The sequence below is a fragment of the Geotrypetes seraphini genome, chromosome 13 (genome assembly GCF_902459505.1).
Source record: "Geotrypetes seraphini chromosome 13, aGeoSer1.1, whole genome shotgun sequence".
In the NCBI taxonomy this organism is placed as follows: Eukaryota; Metazoa; Chordata; class Amphibia; order Gymnophiona; family Dermophiidae; genus Geotrypetes; species Geotrypetes seraphini.
This window is the reverse complement of record NC_047096.1, coordinates 56227696-56250439: the sequence shown is the minus strand read 5'-3', so window position 1 is coordinate 56250439 and position 22744 is coordinate 56227696. Positions and strand designations below refer to the sequence as shown.

At 41.5% G+C, this 22744-nt stretch overlaps 1 protein-coding gene across 2 annotated transcripts in view; it reads right to left on the bottom strand.

Annotated features, from left to right (window-relative positions):
* The window catches only part of CNTNAP1 (contactin associated protein 1), a 412393-nt gene that overhangs the window by 242628 nt on the left and 147021 nt on the right, over positions 1 to 22744 (bottom strand). For both annotated transcript variants that reach the window (XR_004536808.1, XM_033918597.1), the window contains exons 13-16: positions 14173 to 14376; positions 13188 to 13344; positions 12297 to 12424; positions 10986 to 11159 (exon numbers count right to left, since the gene is read on the bottom strand). Coding sequence is in view for 1 of the 2 variants with exons in the window: in XM_033918597.1 (XP_033774488.1) it covers positions 10986 to 11159; positions 12297 to 12424; positions 13188 to 13344; positions 14173 to 14376 (663 nt within the window). In the remaining variant the exon portion in view is untranslated. The remainder of the gene's footprint in view (positions 1 to 10985; positions 11160 to 12296; positions 12425 to 13187; positions 13345 to 14172; positions 14377 to 22744) is intronic.

Here is a 22744-nt window from a genome sequence, read left to right as displayed (position 1 = left end):
CAGAGACGCAAAGCCAGGCATGTCGTCTCTTAGCTATGGCCATTGTAGAAACTCTGGATGAAAGCTCGAATGCATCAAAAATGGAACGAGCCATAAACCTAGTTTGTAGCAGAGCACGAGTGATATATTGGAACTCAGAAATAAGGGCAGGTGGAATGTATTGTTCCAATACTATTATTTTCCTAGCTGTTTGAACTAAAAAGACAAAGAAATTGTAATTCAATACTCTGTTGGATAACATGGAATTCTGATAGAGATGACAGCCAAATCTGTCCATAGTTATGACCTGAAGGGGCTGTGGCATAGACTCTGGAGCTAGATGGCTTTTTAAGGGTAGATTCTACCAGCAATGATGGTGGAGTTATAGTCTGTCAAATAATCCTATAAAGGGAGTCCAATTTTCTAGGAGCTAAAGCCATTGTGAGTGGAGTCTCCCAATTTTTTTTTTTTTTAAACACTCTTTGGTCACCCCCTAGTATTATTGTGGTCTAAGAAGGGGTTTATCATTATGATGATTGATGTAAAAGTATTATTATGTTGTATTTGTATTTTCTTCCCTGTATTCAATGTAACAAGAATTAATTCTTGTAAATAAGATTGTATAATTATAAATAAAAAAACAAAAACAAAACAAAACACTCATTTCTATTTCAAAAGATTGTGAAAGGTTTTGAGGAACCTCCCAAGGAGCTTTTAAAATTAACACAACGCCTCCAGCAGTTCAGCTCTGGGTTCAATGGCTGCTTCTAGTTTAACAAGCTCCTCTCTACAGCTGGAATTCTCTAGCAAAGTTCTGGGCATCACCATAGATTCATCATTATCCTTCAACGACCACCTCAACTCCCTGATAAAAAAATGCTTTTGCAGCCTTCACATGCTGAGGAAAGTGAGATCTTGCTTCCACCAAAAACACTTTGCCGTCCTCGTACAATCCATTATCCTCTCCAGATTGGATTATTGCAATTCCATTTACCTAAGCTTAACAAAGAAAAGCCTCCACAGACTCCAACTAATCCAGAACACCGCGGCCAAACTTATCTTCTCAAAAAGTAAATTTGACCATGTCACACCGCTCCTATCCAAACTCCACTGGCTTCCCGTTATTTCCAGGGTCTACTTTAAATGTGCCTGCCTAACCTTCAAGATCCTCCACGGTATCCTTCCTCCTTTTATCCCTCTATCCTGGAATTCCTCAAATCCAACCTCCACTAGATCCACTCAAAAATTAAAACTATCCTACCCCTCCTTAAAAGGCATCTCCCTTGTTGGTAAACTTGGCTCTTCCCTCCCTTTCAGAATCACTCAGCTCTGGAACAGTCTCCCTTCCCCTCTCCGCAATTTGAGCCCCCTTCTACCATTCCGTAAGCATCTGAAGACCTGGCTCTTCTCCAGAACGTAACCCCGTCCCGCTCCTGGCACTCTCACACCAACCTCTCTTCTCTCATACTTATATAATTCCACTGGAGTTCCGTTCCTTCCCTAACCATGTAAACCGTGTCGAGCTCCATCTGCGGAGATGATGCGGTATATAAACCCAAGATTTAGATTAGATTAGATTAACAAGCAGCTCCATATCCAACTGCCTAATATATTTGGTAAAAGAGAGCCCTTCAGGAGGTGATCTTCTACTAGGCAGAAAATGAGACTGCTCAGAGGGGATTCCATATGACCCTAGAGCTGATAAATTATCCTCCCACTCCAAGTCAGAAAATGAATCGGAGTCCAGATCAAGGTTTGAAGAGTCTCTGCAACAACAGTTCTGACCTTAGGAAGTTGAAGATGGAGATCGTTGGTACTGAGATGAATGCAAAGATGCATGCTTTGAGGAATATGTTGATGTTTATAGGATGAACACTGGTACTTTGATGAAGAGCGTTGATGCTTTGATGCAGATTTTCAGTGCCCTGATAAAGACCTTCAATGTCTCGATGCAGAGCTTCGATATGAAGAAGAATGTTTGTGTCTCGATGGTGATCGATGCTCCGAAGAAGAGGATTATCGATGCCTTGTGGAAACAGAAGGACGCTCTGAAGACCAGCATCGCCATCGACTTGAAGAATGGTGATGCAAAGCAGAGCGATGTGTATGAGTCGAGGCTGAAACGGTACCTTATGGCCTGTGAAAACTATGCTCGAGCTGGGCTGGTATCGATGAGGTCAGTGTGGACACTGACAAGGAGATTAGCTTGAACATATCACCAATCTCTTTGCGCAGAAAATCATCAACCTTGGATCAAATATCCTGCACCGATACCTGAGAATGAGTGAATATCAATGGTGCAGCAGGGTGCCTTGGGGTGGGTGACCTCGAACAGGAGGCACGCCCTGTAGGAGACACAGCCTGCACAGAAAGAGAGTGTCATCATTGAGAGACTAGATGCCGACAAGGCCTGCAATCCTGGTTGGGAAGTGGTTAGCTTCTTAGTATGCTTCCCGGAAGTAGGGATGTCCAATGCTAATGTCGAAGTCGATGCAGGTATCAGTGGTACTGAGGATGGAGACTTTTCTTCCATAATGTGACAAAAAAAAATTTTCCTGCAGAAGTCCCTGGATCTTTATTGAATACTTCAGAAGAATAGAACAACTAATGCAGGAATCTACTCAATGTTCAGGCCCCAAACACTGGATATATCAGTTGTGTGGGTTGGTGATGGAAATATGCTGCTGACACTGACAAACACTTATTAAACCCAGTCAATGCCTTCGAAATGGACAGGAAAATGTGAGCGGCTAAGTCAAACTCAATTTTCAAAGAGAAATAAAATACCCCACCGCACAAAATCGTCAGACCCCGGGCTTCAAAGAGGGATGAGGGAAAACAAAGTGAATTTAAGAAAATTCCTTTCTTTAAAAAAAAACTCATGAAATGAAGTTAAAGTAAGAAAAATTCCAACGGAAAAATAGAAAGAGAAAATAATTCTCACTAATGAACGCACTGAGGGAAGGCAATGCAGCACTAGAAAAGCACAACTTCTTCACTCCACGGAAAACGAAGAACTGAGGTACTGCAAGCCCTCACTGGGCAGGAAGGCACTCGTGCATGCGCCGTGCAGGCAGACTGAAAACATTTAAGCTCTTAAAGTGCCGGTGCACTTTTTACAGTCCGTGCTGGGCTCTGTGGATGATATCATCCATATGTGAGAATATGCTGCCTGCTTGTCCTAGGATAATGCACTGAAGTTTTGCAACAACTTTACTGGCTACCAGTATAATACAGGGCAAAATTTAAAACTGTGTCTGATCTTCAAGGCTCTCAATGATCCAGGATACTTGAAAAAAACGGGATCTCCCTCTCTACACTTCCAAGGTCACTAAGGTCCTCCCAGGAAGTATCCCTAACCACTCTCTTCCCAAAGGACATGAAGTGAGCTTTATCTGAAGTGCCCCCTCCCCACATACACACACTCTGGAATGCACTACTTGAAAGGCTTCGCTTAAGACTTCAGGAAGCAGAACACACCATTACACAATTTTTAAGCACCATTTTGACCTCAAGTGCAACTTCTTTAAATGTCCCCTTATTTTTATACTCTTGTTACTCTATATTATCTTTCTGCTCCATCTTTGCTTACACTCTAGGCTGTCTTATAAAATGTTTTATTGTGCTGACATTGTAATTACAGCATACTATACCATACTTTGCATTGTTATTTGAATATCTTGTTTTAATTTTATTTTTATTCTTTATCATATTATTCACAAGTGATACAACTTGTTAAAGCAATACAAAGTCATAATCTATTGTGTAAAAAATAATCACATTCTTATCTGGAGCAAAACAAAATCTTAATGGAAATAACTCCTTCCTAGACCTCAATTTATAGGACTGATCTAAATTATAGAGCGGAACAATCTAAATTACAGAGATATAAATCAAAGTAAAATTTAAAATATAAGAAAAAAGGCTTAATAAGTCTACCCCCCAGATTTTAATTTTTAGAGTTAGACTCTCCACCTCTGATTAACCCCTTAAAGTCCAAAAAGATGATCAGGTGCATAAATAACATATTTTAAACCAATATACTTAATTATGCACTTGCAAGGATAAGCTATCTTCTCGCATTGCTAGAAATAGCTTATGCCTTTCTTGTGTTGGGTTTGTAACATCATGGTGTAGCCATATACGTTGACCACAGAAAGATTTACCTATTGAGTTGAGATCTTGCTCAAATATAAAGTTTACAATTAACGTAGCTCTGTCCTCTCATCCATAAAATAATTTTCCAAAACTGCTGTTACATTTTGAAAATCAATATCAACTGGTACATTTTCAGAAACAAGCAAATCTTCTGAGCTACTATTTCTTTTTGATGTTGGCAAGTAATAGGTCTTATTTATAGGCGGTAATTGTTCTGGTGGAAAAGACAAATTCTCCACCAGAAATTTTTTGAAGACATCAATCGGCGACATGGAAAAAATTTTGGACTGTTCAGTACTACTCTCAAGTTCAGTCGATGATTATAATTTTCAATTATTTCTATCTTGCGTGAAAGAATGGTTTGGTCTTTAATTATAGTAGTAATGGAATTTTTCAAAGGAATAGTCTCAGAGTCTACCTTCTCTAAACATTCCTGTTTCACTTTTTCAATACTTTTTTTTTTTTTTATAAATCTTTATTCATTTTTAAATCTTTCAATAAGTGTACAATAAGGAGTCTACTTTAGTTACCAATGCCTGCACATCTGAACCAGTTTTCCCCACCTTCTCTTCCATTCTCCTTATTGCCTCCAGAAGGATATCCAGGGTGTTTGAAGGGGTTTTTGCTTAGGCTTCAGCTCCCTCAGAGTTCTTCCTCCCCTGCTCTCCAGCCAAAAGTGTAGCTCCACCCACTACCTGCTCCGGGGTAACTCCCTCCTACCCTCCGAAGAACGAGTCGCTGATCTGCCTGCCTGCTGGACAGAGCGGTGCAGAGATCATAGGCGGTGACAAAGATGTCTCCAGTTCCAATGGCTTGAGTGCTCCCTCACTCAGAGCCAACGCGGAAGTCTGCCGCCATAGGGAAGCCCGAGGGTCAGTGGCGATCCACGACTCAAAGAAACGCTGAAAAGTTTGCTGCGTTGGTGAAGAGGTAAGGGCAGCAGGTTGAGATACTCTCACGGTCCCTTTCCTCTTAGTATGGGGCATGTTGGTAACGTCTCAAAGGCAGCAAAAAGCAGTATGTTTTAGAAGCAAAAGAAGCAGCTGGAATGCCACCACTAAATGTCCGCCATCTTGGATCGTTCCCCCATTTATTTGAGTATCTTTATTGTTGTAATTGTCTATTGCTTATATTTCACTTATTCTTGCTGTACACTGCCTTGAGTGAATCCCTTCAAAAAGACAGTAAATAAATCCTAGAATGTGGGCTTTACATTGATAGATTGATAATATTATATTGAATACTATTTGACCTGATAGGTTAATTGATTTTCTTTTTTTAATTTTATATGTAAAATCTCTCCTTTTCCTTATACATAAACCAGTATATATATAAAGTATAAATAAAGAATATTTATAAATTTATTTATTTATTAGGATTTATTTTTATTTTTTTTAAACGTAATACATCCTCAGGGGTATCCCTGGATTTGGAGGGTTGGTTGATATAGCAAAAGACCTCAGGACCAGCTCCATCATTCCCTCCAAGTTTATTTAGGGCTTACCCCACCTATCAAAGAAGATGTCTAGATTGCTTATCAAGTCACACTGAATATAGTAGAGCAGTGTTTTTCAACCGCTGTTCCGCAGCACACTAGTGTGCCGCGAGATGTTGCCTGGTGTGCCGTACGGTCAGGGCTGCCATCAGGGCAGTACCACCAGTCCTGCATTCAGGGGCCCGGAGCCGACAGGGGGCCCGGGCTCCCCCAGGATCCTAGGCCACAGTCTAGGGAGAGGGGCGGTCCGCCCCACGTGGACAGGAGAGAGCTGGACGGGGGACCTGCGGAGTTCAATACATCTCGAGCCGCGAGGCTCGTCTTCTGTTACTGCCTGCCCTGCAGCTAACATATAGCCGATCGCAAGCGTTCCCCGATGTAAGCGCTGACGTCGGAGGGAGGGCTTAAGCAAAGCCTGCCCTCCGACGTCAGCGCTGACGTCGGAGAATACTTCCGTTCGGCTATTTGTGCGCGGCAGGGCAGGCAGGAAGCAGAAGACAAGCCTCGCGGCTTGAGCTTCGTTTTGCTGAGAAAGTTGCAAAGATGGGCTGGGAGGCAAACACGGAACACAAAAGGGGGGAGGGAGTGCGTTTTGGACACAAGGCATGAACTTGGGAGAGAGGAAGGGAGGGAAAGAGATGCTGAGGTGGGGGAGGGAATGGGTTTTTGGACACAGAAGGCATGGACTTGGGAGAGAGGAAGGGAGGGAAAGAGATGCTGAGGTGGGGGAGGGAATGCGTTTTTGGACACAGAAGAAATGGACTTGGGAGAGAGGAAGGGAGGGAAAGAGATGCTGAGGTGGGGGAGGGAATGAGTGTTTGGACGCAGAAGGCATGGACTTTGGAGAGAGGAAGGGAGGGAAAGAGATGGTTGTGTACACGGGGAATAGAAGAAAGGAGAATTTTTGGTCATAGGGAGGGAGTGAGGTATGTATAGTGGCATACCAGGGTGGGGGGGGCGGTCTGCCCCACCCCGGGTTTACGTCCCAAGGGGGTGCACAGCTGGCCACCCTCCAGTGTTGTCCCTAGGCCGGCAAACTGCGGCTCTTTAGCCACTTGAGTGCCACCGCTGCCATCGGGAACAGGCCGGCGCCAAGTTCTCCCTGCTTTTCCCTGTGGGGCCGGCCAACTCTCGCCACTCGCGTCAATTTTGACGTCGGAGAGGACGTTCTGGGCCAGCCAATCGCTGCCTGGCTGGCCTAGAACGTCCTCTCCGACGTTAGAATTGACGACGGGTGGCGAGAGTTGGTCGGCCCCGCGGGGAAGAGAAGCAGGGAGAACTTGGCGCCGGCCTGTTCCCGATGGCGGCGGTGGCACTCAAGTGAATTACTTTATATATAGTCAATATAGGCACAGAGTTAAATTTTTTAACATTTTCTAATGGTGGTGTGCCTCGTGATTTTTTTCATGAAACAAGTGTGCCTTTGCCCAAAAAAGGTTGAAAAACACTGTAGTAGAGGGTGTGTGTTGTCATAGCTTAAAGGGCAAAGAAGTCAAAGTAATATTGTATAACTGGATAAGACTTCTCAGTATACAAATAAGCAAAATATATATCTGGCTTATAAAGTAAGTAAAGTGTTCACATACACTCAGAATTGTGAAATTTGACCAAGAGCATTAGCTCCTATAGCCAAACCCACCGCCCCATCACTGTATATGACTTATTTTGAAAAAGAACTTGAAATGAACATACTGTTCAAATGCTCAACTAATTTTCAATGGCAAAAAAGAGAAAGAAGTTCCCACTTAGCTTTCAACTGTGTCATACACAGTGATGGGGCGGTGGGTTTGGCAATAGGAGCTAACGCTCTTGGTTAAATTTCATAATTCTGAGTGTATGTGAACACTTTACTTACTTTATAAGCCAGATATATATTTTGCTTATTTGTATACTGAGAAGTCTTATCCAGTTATATAGATTGCTTATCAATCATAAGAGAGCAAGAAAGATAGAAGAAAAGAAGAGTAGAATAAGAAAGAGACGGATTCAGGGTATGAACTACAATTCCCGATAGGAAAACAGGGGTGGGGGATGTTCAGATCAAACTACTGTTTATGTCTCTAGGCTAAAGACATCATGCAAAAGTGTTAGAGAAAAATAATGTCTTAAGGTCTACTTTGAATTGCTGAAGGGAGGAAGAAAGGCTAAGATGGGTAACTTATTCCAAAGTTCAGGACCATATACAGAGAAGATGGACCAATAGATAGTATCAAAGGTGAGTATATGAAAGAAAGTAACCAACCACTAATAGGTTGTGTTAATAAGAGTGAAATGATCTAGAGGAACAGTAGGGGGATCAAATAACAAGAGAGGAATAGGGTTTCCCTGAGTTTCAGATTTTGAAGACAATAAGTAGTATCTTAAATGTTATTTGGTTAGAAACAGGTAGCCAGTGAGCCAATTTGAGATGCAGAGTGACACCTAAGGGGAAAAGGTATTAATGGGTAGCACCTCTTTCCTTTTCTCTCTGGAACTACCATAAAACCAAAGTGAATTCTCTCATCTGTGTTCTACCTTCACTGAGATTTCCACAGAATTCACTCTCATCCAGAGAAACATGCACGCACATTTCCCTCCTTAGAAGCTCCTTTCCTTTCTCCAAAGCAGTGGTTCCCAATCCTGTCCTGGGGGACCCCCAGCCAGTCAGGATTTCAAGATTTGCATATAATGGAAGTGACAGGTATGCAAATCTCTCTCATGCATATTCATTAGGGATATCTTGAAAACCTGACTGGTTGGGGGTCCCCCAGGACAGGTTTGGGAACCACTGCTCCAAAGCACCGATTGTCATGAAGAAGGAAAACTGGATGACAGATTTCAAATTAAAACTTAATCCTGATAAAACCAAATTCTTTCTTGCTTTATCATCCAACAAGCTTAAAGAAGATTCAGTGAAATTGAATGGAGTAGAGTATCCCATCTTTTCGACAATAAAAATTTTAGGTGTTTATCTAGACCGAGAACTTACCTTAGATGCTCAAATTAATTATTAGTTTAAAAATGTGACTTTTTGTTATGGAAGCTTTGTATGATCAGACCTTATTTCACTTTTGATGTATTTAGACTTTTGGTCCAATCCTTAGTTTTAAGTACTCTAGATTATTTAGCTACAAGTAAAAAGAACATCAAAAGGATGCAGATCATCCAAAATACAGCCATCAGGTATGATATTCAACTTAAATAAATTTGATCATATTTCGGAATACTACCGACGTTTACACTGACTGTAGATAAAGGCCAGAGTACTACATTTGACTGCACATGTTATAAGATAATAAATGGTCTGGTTCCAATTTATCTTCCTGATCATTTTAAGTTTGCAGGCACCTTGCATTCTGTACGAGGTCTAGATTATTTGAATTTTCATCAGTAAAGGGTTGCAAATATAAAAGATGTTTGAATCGAATTCTGGCTTATCAGGCAGCCTTTTGGGATCGTGATTTTGGTACACTGATTCTAAGATCTGACTCGTATTTAAGCTTTAGGAAATTAAGAACATAAAAACATAAGAATAGCCTTACTGGGTCAGACCAATGGTCCATCAAGCCCACTAGCCCATTCTCAGGGTGGCCAATCCAGGTCACTAGTACCTGGCCAAAACCCAAGGAGTAGCAATATTCCATGCTACCAATACAGGGCAAACAGAGGCTTCCTCCATGTCTTAATAATAGACTATGAACTGTTCCTCTAGTAATCTGTCTAAACCTTTCTTAAAACCAGCTACGCTATCCGCTTTTACCACAACCTCTGGCAATGCATTCAAGAGCTTAACTATTCTCTGAGTGAAAAAATATTTCCTCCTATTGGTTTTAAAACTATTTCCCTGCAGTTTCATCGAGTGTCCCCTAGTATTTCTAATTTTTGACAGAGTGAAAAATCAATCCACTCGTACCCGTTCTACTCCACTCAGGATTTTGTAGACTTCAAACCTTTTCTAGTGCCACTGTATATTTCTTGAAATAAGGAGACCAGAATTGAACACAATACTCCAGATGAGGTTGCACCATGGAGCAATAAGGGGCATTATAATATCTTTAGTCTTGTTAACCATCCCTTTTTTAAATAATTCCTAGCATCTTGTTTGTTTTATGGCCGCTGCCGCACATTGAGCGAACGGTTTCATAATATTGTCTACAATGACACCCAGATCCCTTTCTTGGGCGCTAACCCCCAAGGTGGACCCTAGCATCCGGTAATGGTTATTTGGGTTATTCTTTCCAATATGCATCACTTTGCATTTGTCCACATTAAATTTCATCTGCCACTGATACACCCAGTCTTCCAATTTCCTAAGGTCCGCCTGCAACGTTTCACAATCCGCATGCGTTTTAACAACTTTGAACAGTTTAGTGTCATTTGCAAATTTAATCACCTCACTTGTTGTTCCAATTTCCAGATCGTTTATAAAAAAGTTAAATAGTATCAGTCCTAGTACAGACCCCTGCAGCATTCCACTGTTTACGCTCCTCCAAAAGACCATTTAACCCTACCCTCTATTTTGTATCCGATAACCAGTTCCTAATCTACAACTGAACTTTGACTCATATCCCAAGACCTACTTATTCAGAAAAGTACCTAAATAGGCTGAATTATTTTTTGCCGCAAATGTGCAGTATCTTGGAATTGTGAACCACACAGAACTGCGAGGAAGATGCGGTATTTAAATGATTTGTTATTTTATGCCTTTTAGCTTGCTCTACTCATACACACGTCATCAACAGAACTGAAAAAAACCCAAAAACCCAACCCCCACCACAGATCAAAATATTAGTCTGATTAACATACAAATTATATTCTAGCAAAACTTAGCTTATGGGTTTCACAGAGTAGCAGGAACTATTGTCACATTTTATCTCCTCATCTGTTTGGGCTTCTGGAATATTGATCCAAATAGCAATCTTAGTTTGACAATGGAGCAAGGCAGAAGTAGTCCTGCTATATAAGCCACAAGCTGGCCTTGTTGCTGCCATCCTTTGAATCCTTGAGCAGTTTTTCTCAAGCTGGTTCTGGAGTACTCCCAGCTGGTCTGCCTATCAAGAATCCATGCAACAGTCTTCCTCATGCATACTCATTGCACATTATCCTGAAGACCAGATCAGCTAAAGGGTATGCCAGGACCAGCATGAGAAAACAATGTCCTAAGGTATGCATATTTACATCCTGAATTTTCAGGCGATTGTGATGAATGATTTTCATTAAAATAATTTCATTCCATATTCCCTTTCTGTTCTTATCTCTATCTACTTCCCCTAATCCAGCTGCTCTATACCATACACAAAATAAGAGAGAAACTACAGAATTCTAGAGCTCTAATAGGGACAGTTCAGCCTATGAAAATAAAACCAAAACTCACTGTTAAGCTCAATTCGGATATAATTCCTAAACTTGAGTCCCGAATTCTCCAAGAAGACACCAGATGAAGATGTTGTCTTAAAGTAGAAGGAGATGTCAACACTGATACCAGGATTGAATGTTGGGAAGAGTATACTGGTCGCCTTAATAAACGTGACTGTGTTCCAACTGTTTCCTGGGAGAACATTAATCAAATATTACACACCAAAGCTTAACACATCTCAGCCAAGGAAGTAAATAAAAACCCCAAATATTTTTAATCCACAGATGCTGTATATGGTGCTTTGAGTTGTGTGCACAAATTTGGGCATGCACCCAATTTCCAGATGCAACTTAAATTGAATTACAAGCCAAACAGCACTGATAATTGGTTTCTTAAGAAGCACTTATCAGTATTAATTGGATCTGACTTAAATTTTATGTTCATAAATTTGTAGGCGCAGGATCTCTGCCTATATTTTAGGCAAAGCACCAAGGGGATGCTGAAATGGGAAGGCCATGGGAGGACTGATGGCATTCCTCACATTTACATAATTATAAAGTAAGGGACATCCACGCTTACCTTTGGGCACAAGGGTTTGCACCATGTTCCACTAGTGCACATGGTCACGCTTAAAGTTAAGTGCTGCTCTTGGCATAAGTGCTTTTATTTAAGCTGCTCCTAACTTTGGGTGCCATAGATGAATCTCTTCATTTCAAACTATCCTTACTGTATGTAGCATTAGGAGAGATATTTAATTTTCTGCTTACCAGTTCAGATCATAAAGGACATATGGAAATAAAAAGTCAAACAAATTTGTGAGGCCATTTAGTTAAATATATTGGTGATTAGTTTTTGAGACTTGACAAAGACAACAAAGTTCTCAAAAACTAGGCATAAAGGCCTCACCTCCAACACGTTCATTCACATTTACATTTGTAAATGTACAAGGATTAAAGGGCACTTTTACTAAAAGTTACATGTGCTAATGGAGTTAGCGCATGCTAAATGAAGCCCAGAGGTACGGATGCACTAAGCTTTAGTAAAAGTGTTTCCTAGAGAATGAACACACTAGTTTTCTCATAAATACAACAGAAACACAGTTAGGTTTGGACTCATCTATCTTTCTAAGTATTGTACTACTTTAGAATCGAGTGACACTTTACAAAATTAAAAAAGCTATTTCTGGAGCTTTAAGGGAACCTGCACAGCAAAATACAACTTTACAGAAAACCATTTGTTTTGTGTAATTGTTCTATGCAGACCACAGACTTTTCCAAATGTGTGTACTCTAGTTGGAAGGGGGGGCGTATAGGGCATATTTGCACTTACTGTCTCCATAACAGCGCAGAGGCCCCACTGAAAACCAGGCTTCTGAATTTGTGCGGTTTGTATCTCCAACCACTACTTGAGTTACTGGCAGGTGGTCTCTGAAGTTCAGAAATCCTTTATCATACCTCCTATATATAAAACACAAGAAACTCCACATCGCTATCAATTCAATAAATGCCATATGATACCTAAACAGTACACTCTAAATTGCCAACTCCTCTCATGTCTTCCAGCTTCCCTCTCCCAAAACCGTAGTTCCTCCAAATGCAAGGAGGATAATTTTTCCTTATCCTCCTCCAAACCTTTCTTTCAAGAGGTTTCAAATTTCATCATGCATGCTTTTAGCAGGATAGATTTCCTTTGTATTGCCAGATAAAGGTGTAAAACTGTTTTAAAAGTTCTGACAGTAATAAAACTACTTTGCCTTCATCTCACTAAAATGTGCTGGCAACATCCCTGTTTATTATGCCACATGAAAACCAGAGCATTAGAACTAGGATATCACAAGACAAGATGGGCAATACAGATGGAAGGGAATATGTTCCACATAGTACATTTCATGCACAATGTAAATAAGGTTTCAAGGTTTATTAAAAATTTCTTATACCGCTTAATCTAAAATTCAAAGCAGTGTACAATAAAATCTATTATCAGCATACAATAACACGAAAACAGAAGATTAAAAACAAAACATATCATTACTGAGGATTGGTCAGTAAAAACAAAAATAAATACACCAAGCAAACAAAGTAAAAACAAGAGGGAAAAAGGAGGAACTACAATAAGTAACGAAAAGAACGATTAAGGGAAGAACAATAAGGAGAGGGATAACCTGAAAACCAACATGATGCAGGGGAAACAAGAAGGGAGTGCATGCTGAGCACCACTCACCACTGTGGATGGTCTGCGTCACAGTTGCAGAAGAACTGGGGATCCACACAATTCTTCTCCAGTGCACATGCACATCGTTGCATGCCCGGGTTAGCGCCACCCCAGTAAAAATGCCTCTCGTTATTCCGGCCCATCCAGAAACTGAAGGGAAGCCCAGCTGAGCAAATACATTTTATAAAGCTTAGATCAGGGAAAGCTGACAGGGATTTTCTCAGTTGGGAATAACAGATACAAAAACAGGTTTCTGCATACAACTGCAATTGTATATTTTATAATCAAGAGGAAAAGACCTCAGATGCCTACTCCACATAGAAAGTAGTCAATAGCAGGAACAGGATTTCTATCATCAGTCAAAAACCTCTTGTGCATGATCGAAAAAATATTTAAATATAGTGAATTATACATTTAATCATTATTACTACAATCAGCTTATTGATGCACTTATCTTAATGTTGATATGAGCCCGACGGGACCTGTTTCGCCAGGGTATTGGCTTTTTTTCGGGGGACTTTTTTGAAAAATACTTTCAGTTTGTTTCATTTGTTGTATATCAAAAAATGGCACAACCCGCTTGGTTGACAGTTTCTGCATACCCAACTGCTCATGAATTATACACTTAGCACATTCCTGGATATCTGAAGTGTCTCAGCAATTGTTTTAGCTGATATTCACTAATCTGCCAAAATCAGGTCATGGACACGATCAACCGTTACAGGAGTTGATACCGTTTGAGGCCTCCCAGACCTTGCTGTATCATCTGCAATAGGCACTTTGATTCTGCAATAGGCACTTTGCAAAATAAAATAACACTCTTTTCAGATACAGTGACAAAGTAATTCTCAAAATTTAGGAAGTTGATTGGGCTGAGAACTTTTCAGCACCCCCTTGTATCAAGCAGCCATGCATATTCCTGATCATCAAACCTCCACACAGCTCCCAATTTCCCTAAAACAGCAACTCTGTTGCACTGAGATATGGAACTTACATGGTGTGTTGAGGAGCCGTGACATGTAGCAGGAGAATTCTATTCTTTGTTCACAATATTCTGATCCATTGGCTAGTGCTGAAACCTCACCCCAGGAAGCATTCCAATACTGCAGTTCCCCAAGGTACGGCCGATCCAGGCTGGAGCCTAGCACCTTTGTAGAATAGTATCGGTTGTGGTGTATGATGGACCAAGCTTTCTCCTCTGTGAAAAGGATAGAGGAAGGGGAGAAAGATGGGAAAATAAATTAACTTTTCAAGGGTTATTGTGTCCAATGAGGATCTCTTTCTAGATCTATTCCAAGGAATCAACCGCTGTCTTTACCTGCCTTTATCTCAGACTGATGCAACTTACATGCTTTTTTTCTTCATCCATCAACTTCAATGGCATAGCCCCTGTTAACAGAGTTAATTTAACTAACAAGTAAGATATTTTGGGGTCCTGTCACAAAACCATGGTGAAAGGTGGCACTAACACACCCCTTCAGTGCGCTAAGGCTATAAAATAGATATACACTAATGTTGCGATTAGTATGCAGCCATGATCAAAAATTAGCATGCGAGCCCTTACTGCCATCTATTTTGAAAGCAATAAGAGTTCACACGCTAATCATGCACTATTCCGTCGGGTTTTCAGGATTACCCCAATGAATATGCATGAGACCTATTTGCATGCACTGCTTTCAATGCATATTCATTGGGGAAATCCTGAAAACCCGACTGGAATATGGCTGAGTTAGTGCATGGCAAAGTAGATACAATAACTGATTAGTACACAAATGTCCACTCTCTGCCCCGGCACACCATCCCCACAATAAAAATACAAATATTTTTTAGTAGATGGCTTGTGCGCACATTTGGAACTTACCATGGGTTGCCTCATTGTCTCTTGTCCTTTTAAGCTGAGGTATGCATTTGCTAGTGCCTACTGCAGCTTGGTAAAAAGGACCCCTTCATCTTTATCTAAAAACTCTTTGAAATACCTTTATTTGTGAATTAGAAGGTTGAAAAATGTGTAGTTGGGGGGAGGGGAGAGACATTGTTTTTCTTTTTTCCTTTCTCCATATAGCAACTGGTAGCTGAGCAATTTAAAGACAGCTAATCTTCCTTCAGTCTTATTATAAGGACAGGTTAGGATTGTTTGCAGCAGCCTGAACACGGGTATTTTTGTGGCAGGACAAAATACCTGTTGACAAAAAACACAGTTACTTACTGTAACAGGTGTTATTCTGGGTCAGGAGGCAGATATTCTCACAAATGGGTGATGCCATCCACGGAGCCCCGGCACGGACAGTGAAAAGTGTAGTATCACTTTAAGCTTTAGCAAGCTATTTAGAATATCCGCACCGTGCATGCACGAGTGTCTTCCCGCCCAATGCCAGCTCGCAAGGTCATCAGATGCCCAAGCGAAGAAGAAACGAGGGGAGGTGGGTGGGTTGTGAGAATATCTGCCTGCTGTCCCTGGATAACACCTGTTATGGTAAGTAACTGTGCTTTATCCCAGGACAAGCAGGCAGCATATTCTCACATGTAGGTGACCTCCAAGCTAACCAGAATAGGATAGTGGGAGTGTTGGCAATTCAGGAGAATAAATTTTGTAATACTGCCTGGCCAAAGTGGCCATCCTACCTGGAAAAAGAATCCAGATGATAATGCGAGGTGAATGTATGAACTGAGGATCAGGTGGCAGCTTTACAAATCTCCTCAATAGGAGTAGATCTGAGGAAAGCAACAGAAGCTGCCATAGCTCGGACTTTGTGAGCTGTGACACGACTCTCCAGATGCAGACCAGTCTGAGCATAGCAGAACGAGATGCAAGCAGCTACCCAGTTGGAAATCGTTCTCTTGGAAACAGGATGCCCCAATTTATTAGGATCAAATGAGCGAAAAGTTGGGGAGATGTTCTATGTGGCTTTGTCCTGTCGACGTAATAGGCCAAAGCACGATTAGAGTCCAGAGTGTGAAGAGTCCAGAATCCAGTCCAGTCCAGAGTGTGAAGAACAATCAAACTGATTGAGGTGAAACTCTGTCACAACTTTCGGTAGAAACTTTGGATGGGTGCGCAGAAAGCACAGTTACTTACTGTAACAGGTGTTATCCAGGGATAGCAGGCAGATATTCTTACATATGGGTGACGTCAGCCACGGAGCCCCAATGCAGACAGCGTCTCAAGCAAACTTGCTTGAAGAACTTTAGAAAGTTCGTGACTGCAGCATCGTGCATGCGCGAGTGCCTTCCTGTCCGAGGTAGGGCGCGCATCTCCTCAGTTCAGATAGCTAGCTAAGAAGCCAACCAGGAGAGGTGGGTGGGTTGTGACAATATCTGCCTGCTGTCCCTGGATAACACCTGTTATGGTAAGTAACTGTGCTTTATCCCAGGACAAGCAGGCAGCATATTCTCACATGTAGGTGACCTCCAAGCTAACCAGAATAGGATGGTGGGAGTGTTGGCAATTCAGGAGAATAAATTTTGTAATACTGCCTGGCCAAAGTGGCCATCCTACCTGGAAAAAGAATCCAGATAATAATGAGAGGTGAATGTATGAACCGAGGACCAAGTGGCAGCTTTGCAGATTTCCTCAATAGGAGTAGATCTAAGGAAAGCTACAGATGCCGCCATGGCTCTAACTTTATGAGCTGTGACTCGACTCTAGACACAGTCCAGCCTGAGCATAGCAGAAAGAGATGCAAGCTGTCAACCAGTTGGAGATGGTGCGCTTGAAAACTGGATGTCCCAACTTGTTTGGATCAAAGAAGACAAAAAGTTGAGGAGAAAATCTCTATGGTTTAGTCCTTTGCAAGTAGAAAGCCAAAGCACGCTTACAGTCCAGAGTATGAAGAGCAGTTTTTCCAGGATGACAATGAGACTTATGAAAAAACACTGGAAGAACAATGGATTGAGATGAAATTCTGAAACCACTTTAGGTAAGAATTTAGGATGAGTACGGAGGACCACCTTGTCATGATGGAATACTGTGAAAGGTGGGTCCGCTACTAAGGCTTGTAGCTCACTGACTCTGCGAGCAGAGGTAAGAGCAATGAGAAAAACCACTTTCCAAGTGAGATATTTCAGATGAGTCGAAGCCATTGGTTCAAATAGAAGCTTCATCAATTTAGCAAGAACAACATTGAGTAGGAACGATCCAAGATGGCGGATGTGTAGCGGTGGCGTCCCGGCAGTAATCTTTACTTTAAAAAATAGATTGCGTTTGCTTCTTAAATTGCTACCAACATGCCCCATACTAGAGGAAAGGGGCCGTGAGAGTATCCCAACTCGCAGCCCTTACCTCTTCACCAATGCAACAAACGCTTCAGCGTTTCTTAGAGCCACGGAATGCCGTGACCCTCGGACTTCCCACTTGTGGCAGACCTCCGCGTTGGCTCTGAGTGAGAGAGCACTCGAGCCATTGGAATTGGAGACATCCTTGTCACCGCCTACGATCTCTGCACCACTCTGTCCAGCGGGAGGACAGAGCTAGCGGGTGGCACTACACTCTTGGCTGGAGATCAGAGGAGGGAAGAACTTTGAAGGAGCTGAAGCCTCAGCAAAAACCCCTGCTAACAACCTGGATATCCTTCTGGAGGCCATAAGGAGAATGGAAGAGAAGGTGGGGATGACTGCTTCAGATGTTCAAGCATTGGTAACTAAAGTAGACTCCTTTACTTCAAGTATTGAAAAAGTGAAACAGGAATGTTTAGAGAAGGTAGATTCAGAGACTACTTATTTGAAAAACTCCATTACTACTATAATTAACTACTTATTTGAAAAACTCCATTACTACTATAATTAAAGATCAAACCACTCTTTCACGCAAGATAGAAATGATTGAAAATTACAATCGTCGTCTCAATTTGAGAGTACTGCATTATCCTAAAATCTTTTGTATGTCGCTGAATAATGTCTTCAAAAAATTTCTGGTGGAGAATTTATCCTTTCCACTAGATCAATTACCACCTATAAATAAGGTTTATTACTTACCAACACCAAAAAGAAATAGTGTAGAAGAATTACCTCCTTTTGAAAATTTACCAGTTTCTGAAAATTTAACAGCAGTTTTGGAAAATTCTCTTACTGATGTAAAAGATAGAGCTAGGTTAATTGTAAATTTTATATTTGAGCAAGATCTCAATTCAATTATGAGGTTATTCTTTAAGAAAATAGGTACGCCTTTCTGTGGTCAACGTATATGGTTACATGACGATGTCACAAAGTTAACACAAGAAAGGCGTAAGCTATTTTTAGCAATATGAGAAGATACAAAGAAGTTGTTGGGGGCTACTTTTACTTTAGCATATTCTTCAAAGTTGTTGGGGGCTACTTTTAATTTAGCATATTCTTCAAAGTGTATAATTAAGTATATGGGCTTAAAATATGTTTTTTTTGCACCTGATCATCTAAGATCCTTTTTGGACCTTAAGGGGTTAATCAGAGGTGGAGAGCCTACCTCTAAAAATTAAAAGCCTTTTTCTTCTTTCTTACATTTGTAATTATACTTGATTATCTCCCTGTAATTCAGATTGTTCCTCTAAATCGAGGTCTAGGAAGGAGTCATAACCATTTAGAATTTGTTTTGCTTCTGACAGGAATGTGAATATTTCTTGTCTTGTTACTTTTTACATAATGGATTATGACTCTGTATTTCTTTAACAAGTTGTATTACTTGTGAATAATATGATAATGAATAAAAATAAAATCAAAAAAGGAAAACATTGAGATCCCAAACCACTGGAGGCGGTTTGAGAAGTGGCTTGACATAAATCATAAATCTGGAAACCACAGGAAGAGCAGAAAGGGGTTTCCCTTCTATAGGCTGATGGAAAGCAGCAATTGCACTGAGATGAACTCGAATGGATGTGGTTTTGAGGCCTGATTGAGATAAATGCAACAGATAATCCAAAACTGAAGACAAGGAGGTAGATTGAGGCTCCTTGTGATGAATGGTGCACCAAGCAGAAAATCTAGTCCATTTCTGGTTGTAACTTTGCCTAGTGGTAGGCTTCCTAGAAGCCTCTAAAATGTCCTTAACAGATTGAGAGAACTGGAGAGTGGCAGTTACGTTGAGTAGTACCAAGCTGTCAGGTGTAGAGACTGCAGGTTGGGATGAAGCAGAGACCCCTGAATCTGTGTAAGCAGAGACGGAAAAACTGATAGAAGTAGTGGCTCCCTGCTGCTGAGTTGAAATAGAAGGGAGAACCAAGGTTGTTTGGGCCACTGAGGAGCTATCAGAATCATTGTGGCATGTTTGTGTTTGAGTTTAATGAGTGTCTTGACAATGAGATGAAATGCATACAGAAACTGATTCATCCATTCCAAAAGAAAAGCATCTGCCTCCAGACGGTGAGGAGAGTATATCCTGGAGCAGAACTGAGGCAGTTTGTTGTTGTGGGAAGATGCGAAGAGATCTATTTGATGAGTCTCCCACTGAGAAAAAATGTGATGAAGAGGCGAGGAATTGATTGTTCATTTGTAAGGTTACAGAAGACAACTCAATTTGTCCGCCAGACAGTTTTTCTCTCCTTGAATGTAGACTGCTTTCAGAAAGGTGTTGAAGAATTGCCCAATTCCAAACCTTTTGAGCTTCCTGGCAGAGAGGGAGAGATCCTGTTTCTTCCTGCTTGTTGATGTAGTACATGGCAACTTGATTGTCTGTACGAATGAGGACTACTTGATCGTGAAGAAGATGCTGAAAAGCTTTGAGAACATTGAAGATCGTTCTGAATTCCAACAGATTTATGTGACATTGACGATCTGTGCAGGACCAATGCCCTTGAGTACGGAGACCATTGGGATGAGTCCCCCAAGCATAGGTTGAGGAATCTGTCATATGGACCTTCTAATGAGGGGGCGTGTGAAACAGTAAACCTCTGGAGAGATTGGAAGAGAGCATCCACTAGTGGAGAGACTGTCTCAATGAAGGAGTCACTGTAGTGTTGAGTGGGTCGAAAGTCTGCGCCCACTGAGATGCCAGGGTCCACTAAGGAATTCTGAGGTGAAGTCTGGCAAAAAGGGGTCATGTGAACTGTAGAGGCCATGTGACCAAGGAGAACCATCATGTGTCTCGCTGAGAGTGAAGTGAGGGAAGAGACTTTTTGACAAAGTTGAATGAGAGCATCTTGACGTTGTTGAGGAAGGAATGCTCTGAGTTGCAGTGTTCATTACAGCTCCAATGAACTGTAGAGTTGATTTCAAACCCCAAACTTTGGAGGAACCAAGTAGTCCGCTGGGTCGCTACAATAACCCCCTCAGATGTTGAATCTTTGATAAGTCAATCGTCCAGGTACGGGAAAACCTGAAGATCATGGTTGTGCAGAGCTGCTGCTACGACCACTAGGCACTTGGTGAACACTCTGGGAGATGATGCCAGGCCGAAGTGTAGCACTCTGTACAGAAAATGATGATTTCCCACCCGAAATATGAGAAACATGCGAGAGGCTGTATGAATGGGGATGTGAGTGTAAGCCTCCTTGAGTTCTAGAGCATAACCAATCGTTGTGATCTAGAAGGGGATACAAGGATGCTAGAGAAAGCATCCAAAATTTTTCTCTGACAAGAAATTTGTTGAGAGCTCTGAGATCTAATATAGGTCGCAGATCTCCCATCTTCTTCGGGACAAGGGAGTAAAAACCCCTGCTCTGCTGTTCCAGGGGAACTTTGTCGATGGTACGGAGACGAAGCAGAGCTTGAGTTTCCTTTATTTTTTATTTTAAATTTTTTATTCGTTTTTATAACTTACATCAAATGTAACAGGAAATAACATTTAAATTGTAAAACATCACTTGATTTGCTATAATATCATCTGGAAATCATGAAATTTAACCACCCTTTCCATCCCTAATACATCAAAAATATTCATATATTATTTTATATATTATATGATTTAATAAAATATCAAAAAATACCACCCCACCCACCCATTCCCATCCCTTCATTTCAATTATCTTATTATGGGATAAGAGTTTATGGATAATTGATACCTTTAGCAGCACCAAAACTTTGGTGCAATATGATCTAGTGCAGGGGTTTCCATCCTTTTGGCTTCCCTGGGCCGCATTGGCCGAAAAAGTTTTTCTGGGGCCGCACAAACACGCAAACGCTGCAGCAAGACAGAGGAGGGAGCCAGCAAGACGGTAAACACCCGGGGGCAGCAGAGGAAAACACTGCATCGCCCTCGACCGTAGCCGCACAAAATACTTCAGGTTCCTTGAAGAAGAATGGTGGTCTGCGACGGATTGGAAGGATACTCTCTTGGGGGAAGATCTGGGGAAATCTGGATGAAATAAAGAGAGTAACCCTCCCTGATGATAGTGAGGACCCAGAGGTCGGATGTAATGAGCTCCCATCGTTGGTAAAAATGATGGAGATGACCCCCAATGGGAAGAGGAGAGGACAGAGGCAGAATGATTGAGGTTATGCGCTGTGTTAGATGGTCAAAAAGACAGAGAGGCCTTAGGTGCAGCAGGGGTCTGAGGGTTTTGCTGCCTTTGTTGCTGCTGCTGTTGTTTCTTAGGAGGTGGCCTTGAATAAGGGGCTGCCTTTGGCTTTGGCCTGATGATGGAAGCAAACGACTTCTCATGCTCAGATAAGCATTTGGTAGCTGCCTCAATAGAGTCAACAAACAACTCATTGCCCTGGCATGGAATGTTAGCCAGGCGATCTTGTAGATTCGGGTCCATGTCCATGGTGCGGAGTCAGGCAAAATGACTCATCGCCACCAAGAACGCAGTGACTCTAGAGGACATTTCAAACGCATCATATGCAGCTTGAACCATATGCATGTGAAGTTGACCCAGAATGTGATGCATGTGTTGAAACTCTAAAAGTCAATACTGAGGAAGATATTTGAAAAAAAATCAGGCATGGCATTGACCAAATGCTTGCGATAAGATGTGAAGACAAAGTTGTAGTTCAAAATTCGGTTTATCAACATTGAATTTTGATGCAGCTGACGACCAAACTTGTCCATGGTCCTGCCCTCTCTTCGAGAAGGGATGGTGGCATAAACCTTGGCAAGATTGGTCCTTTTTAAAGAAGACTCCACGAGAAGAGACTGATGGGATAATTGAGACTTCTCAAATCCCTTACAATGGACCATCCTGTATCAAGATTCCTTTTGAAGGTTTGAGAAAGAATGCCATTCATGGGTAATTTGAGAGACTCCATAGGAGGATGAGGCATACCAAGTTCTTCCAAATACTCCATAGAGTATTTTGAGTCAGATTCCAAAGTAATGCTATTAAGATCTTTACTCATTTGGCAGAGAAACTTGGTAAAGCATACCGGATCTGAAGAGGTATGACCTCATTGAGGAGAAGGTGATTGGGAACCCATCTGGAGTACTGATACCTGAAATCTGAATTCATAGGCAAAGAAGACCCATTTATGGAATGTGAAGAGAACCTCGCAGGAGAAGAACTCGACTGACGAGAGTAGTGAGGCTCTACAACAGATCTCCTCGACAAAGGAGTTGGTGGTCTCGAAGAGTCACAATGCCTCGATAAACGAGACCTGTCTCGAGAAGACCTGGGCCTCGATGAATGCCTCGACAGATGATGTGGAGAACTAATGCCTTGAAT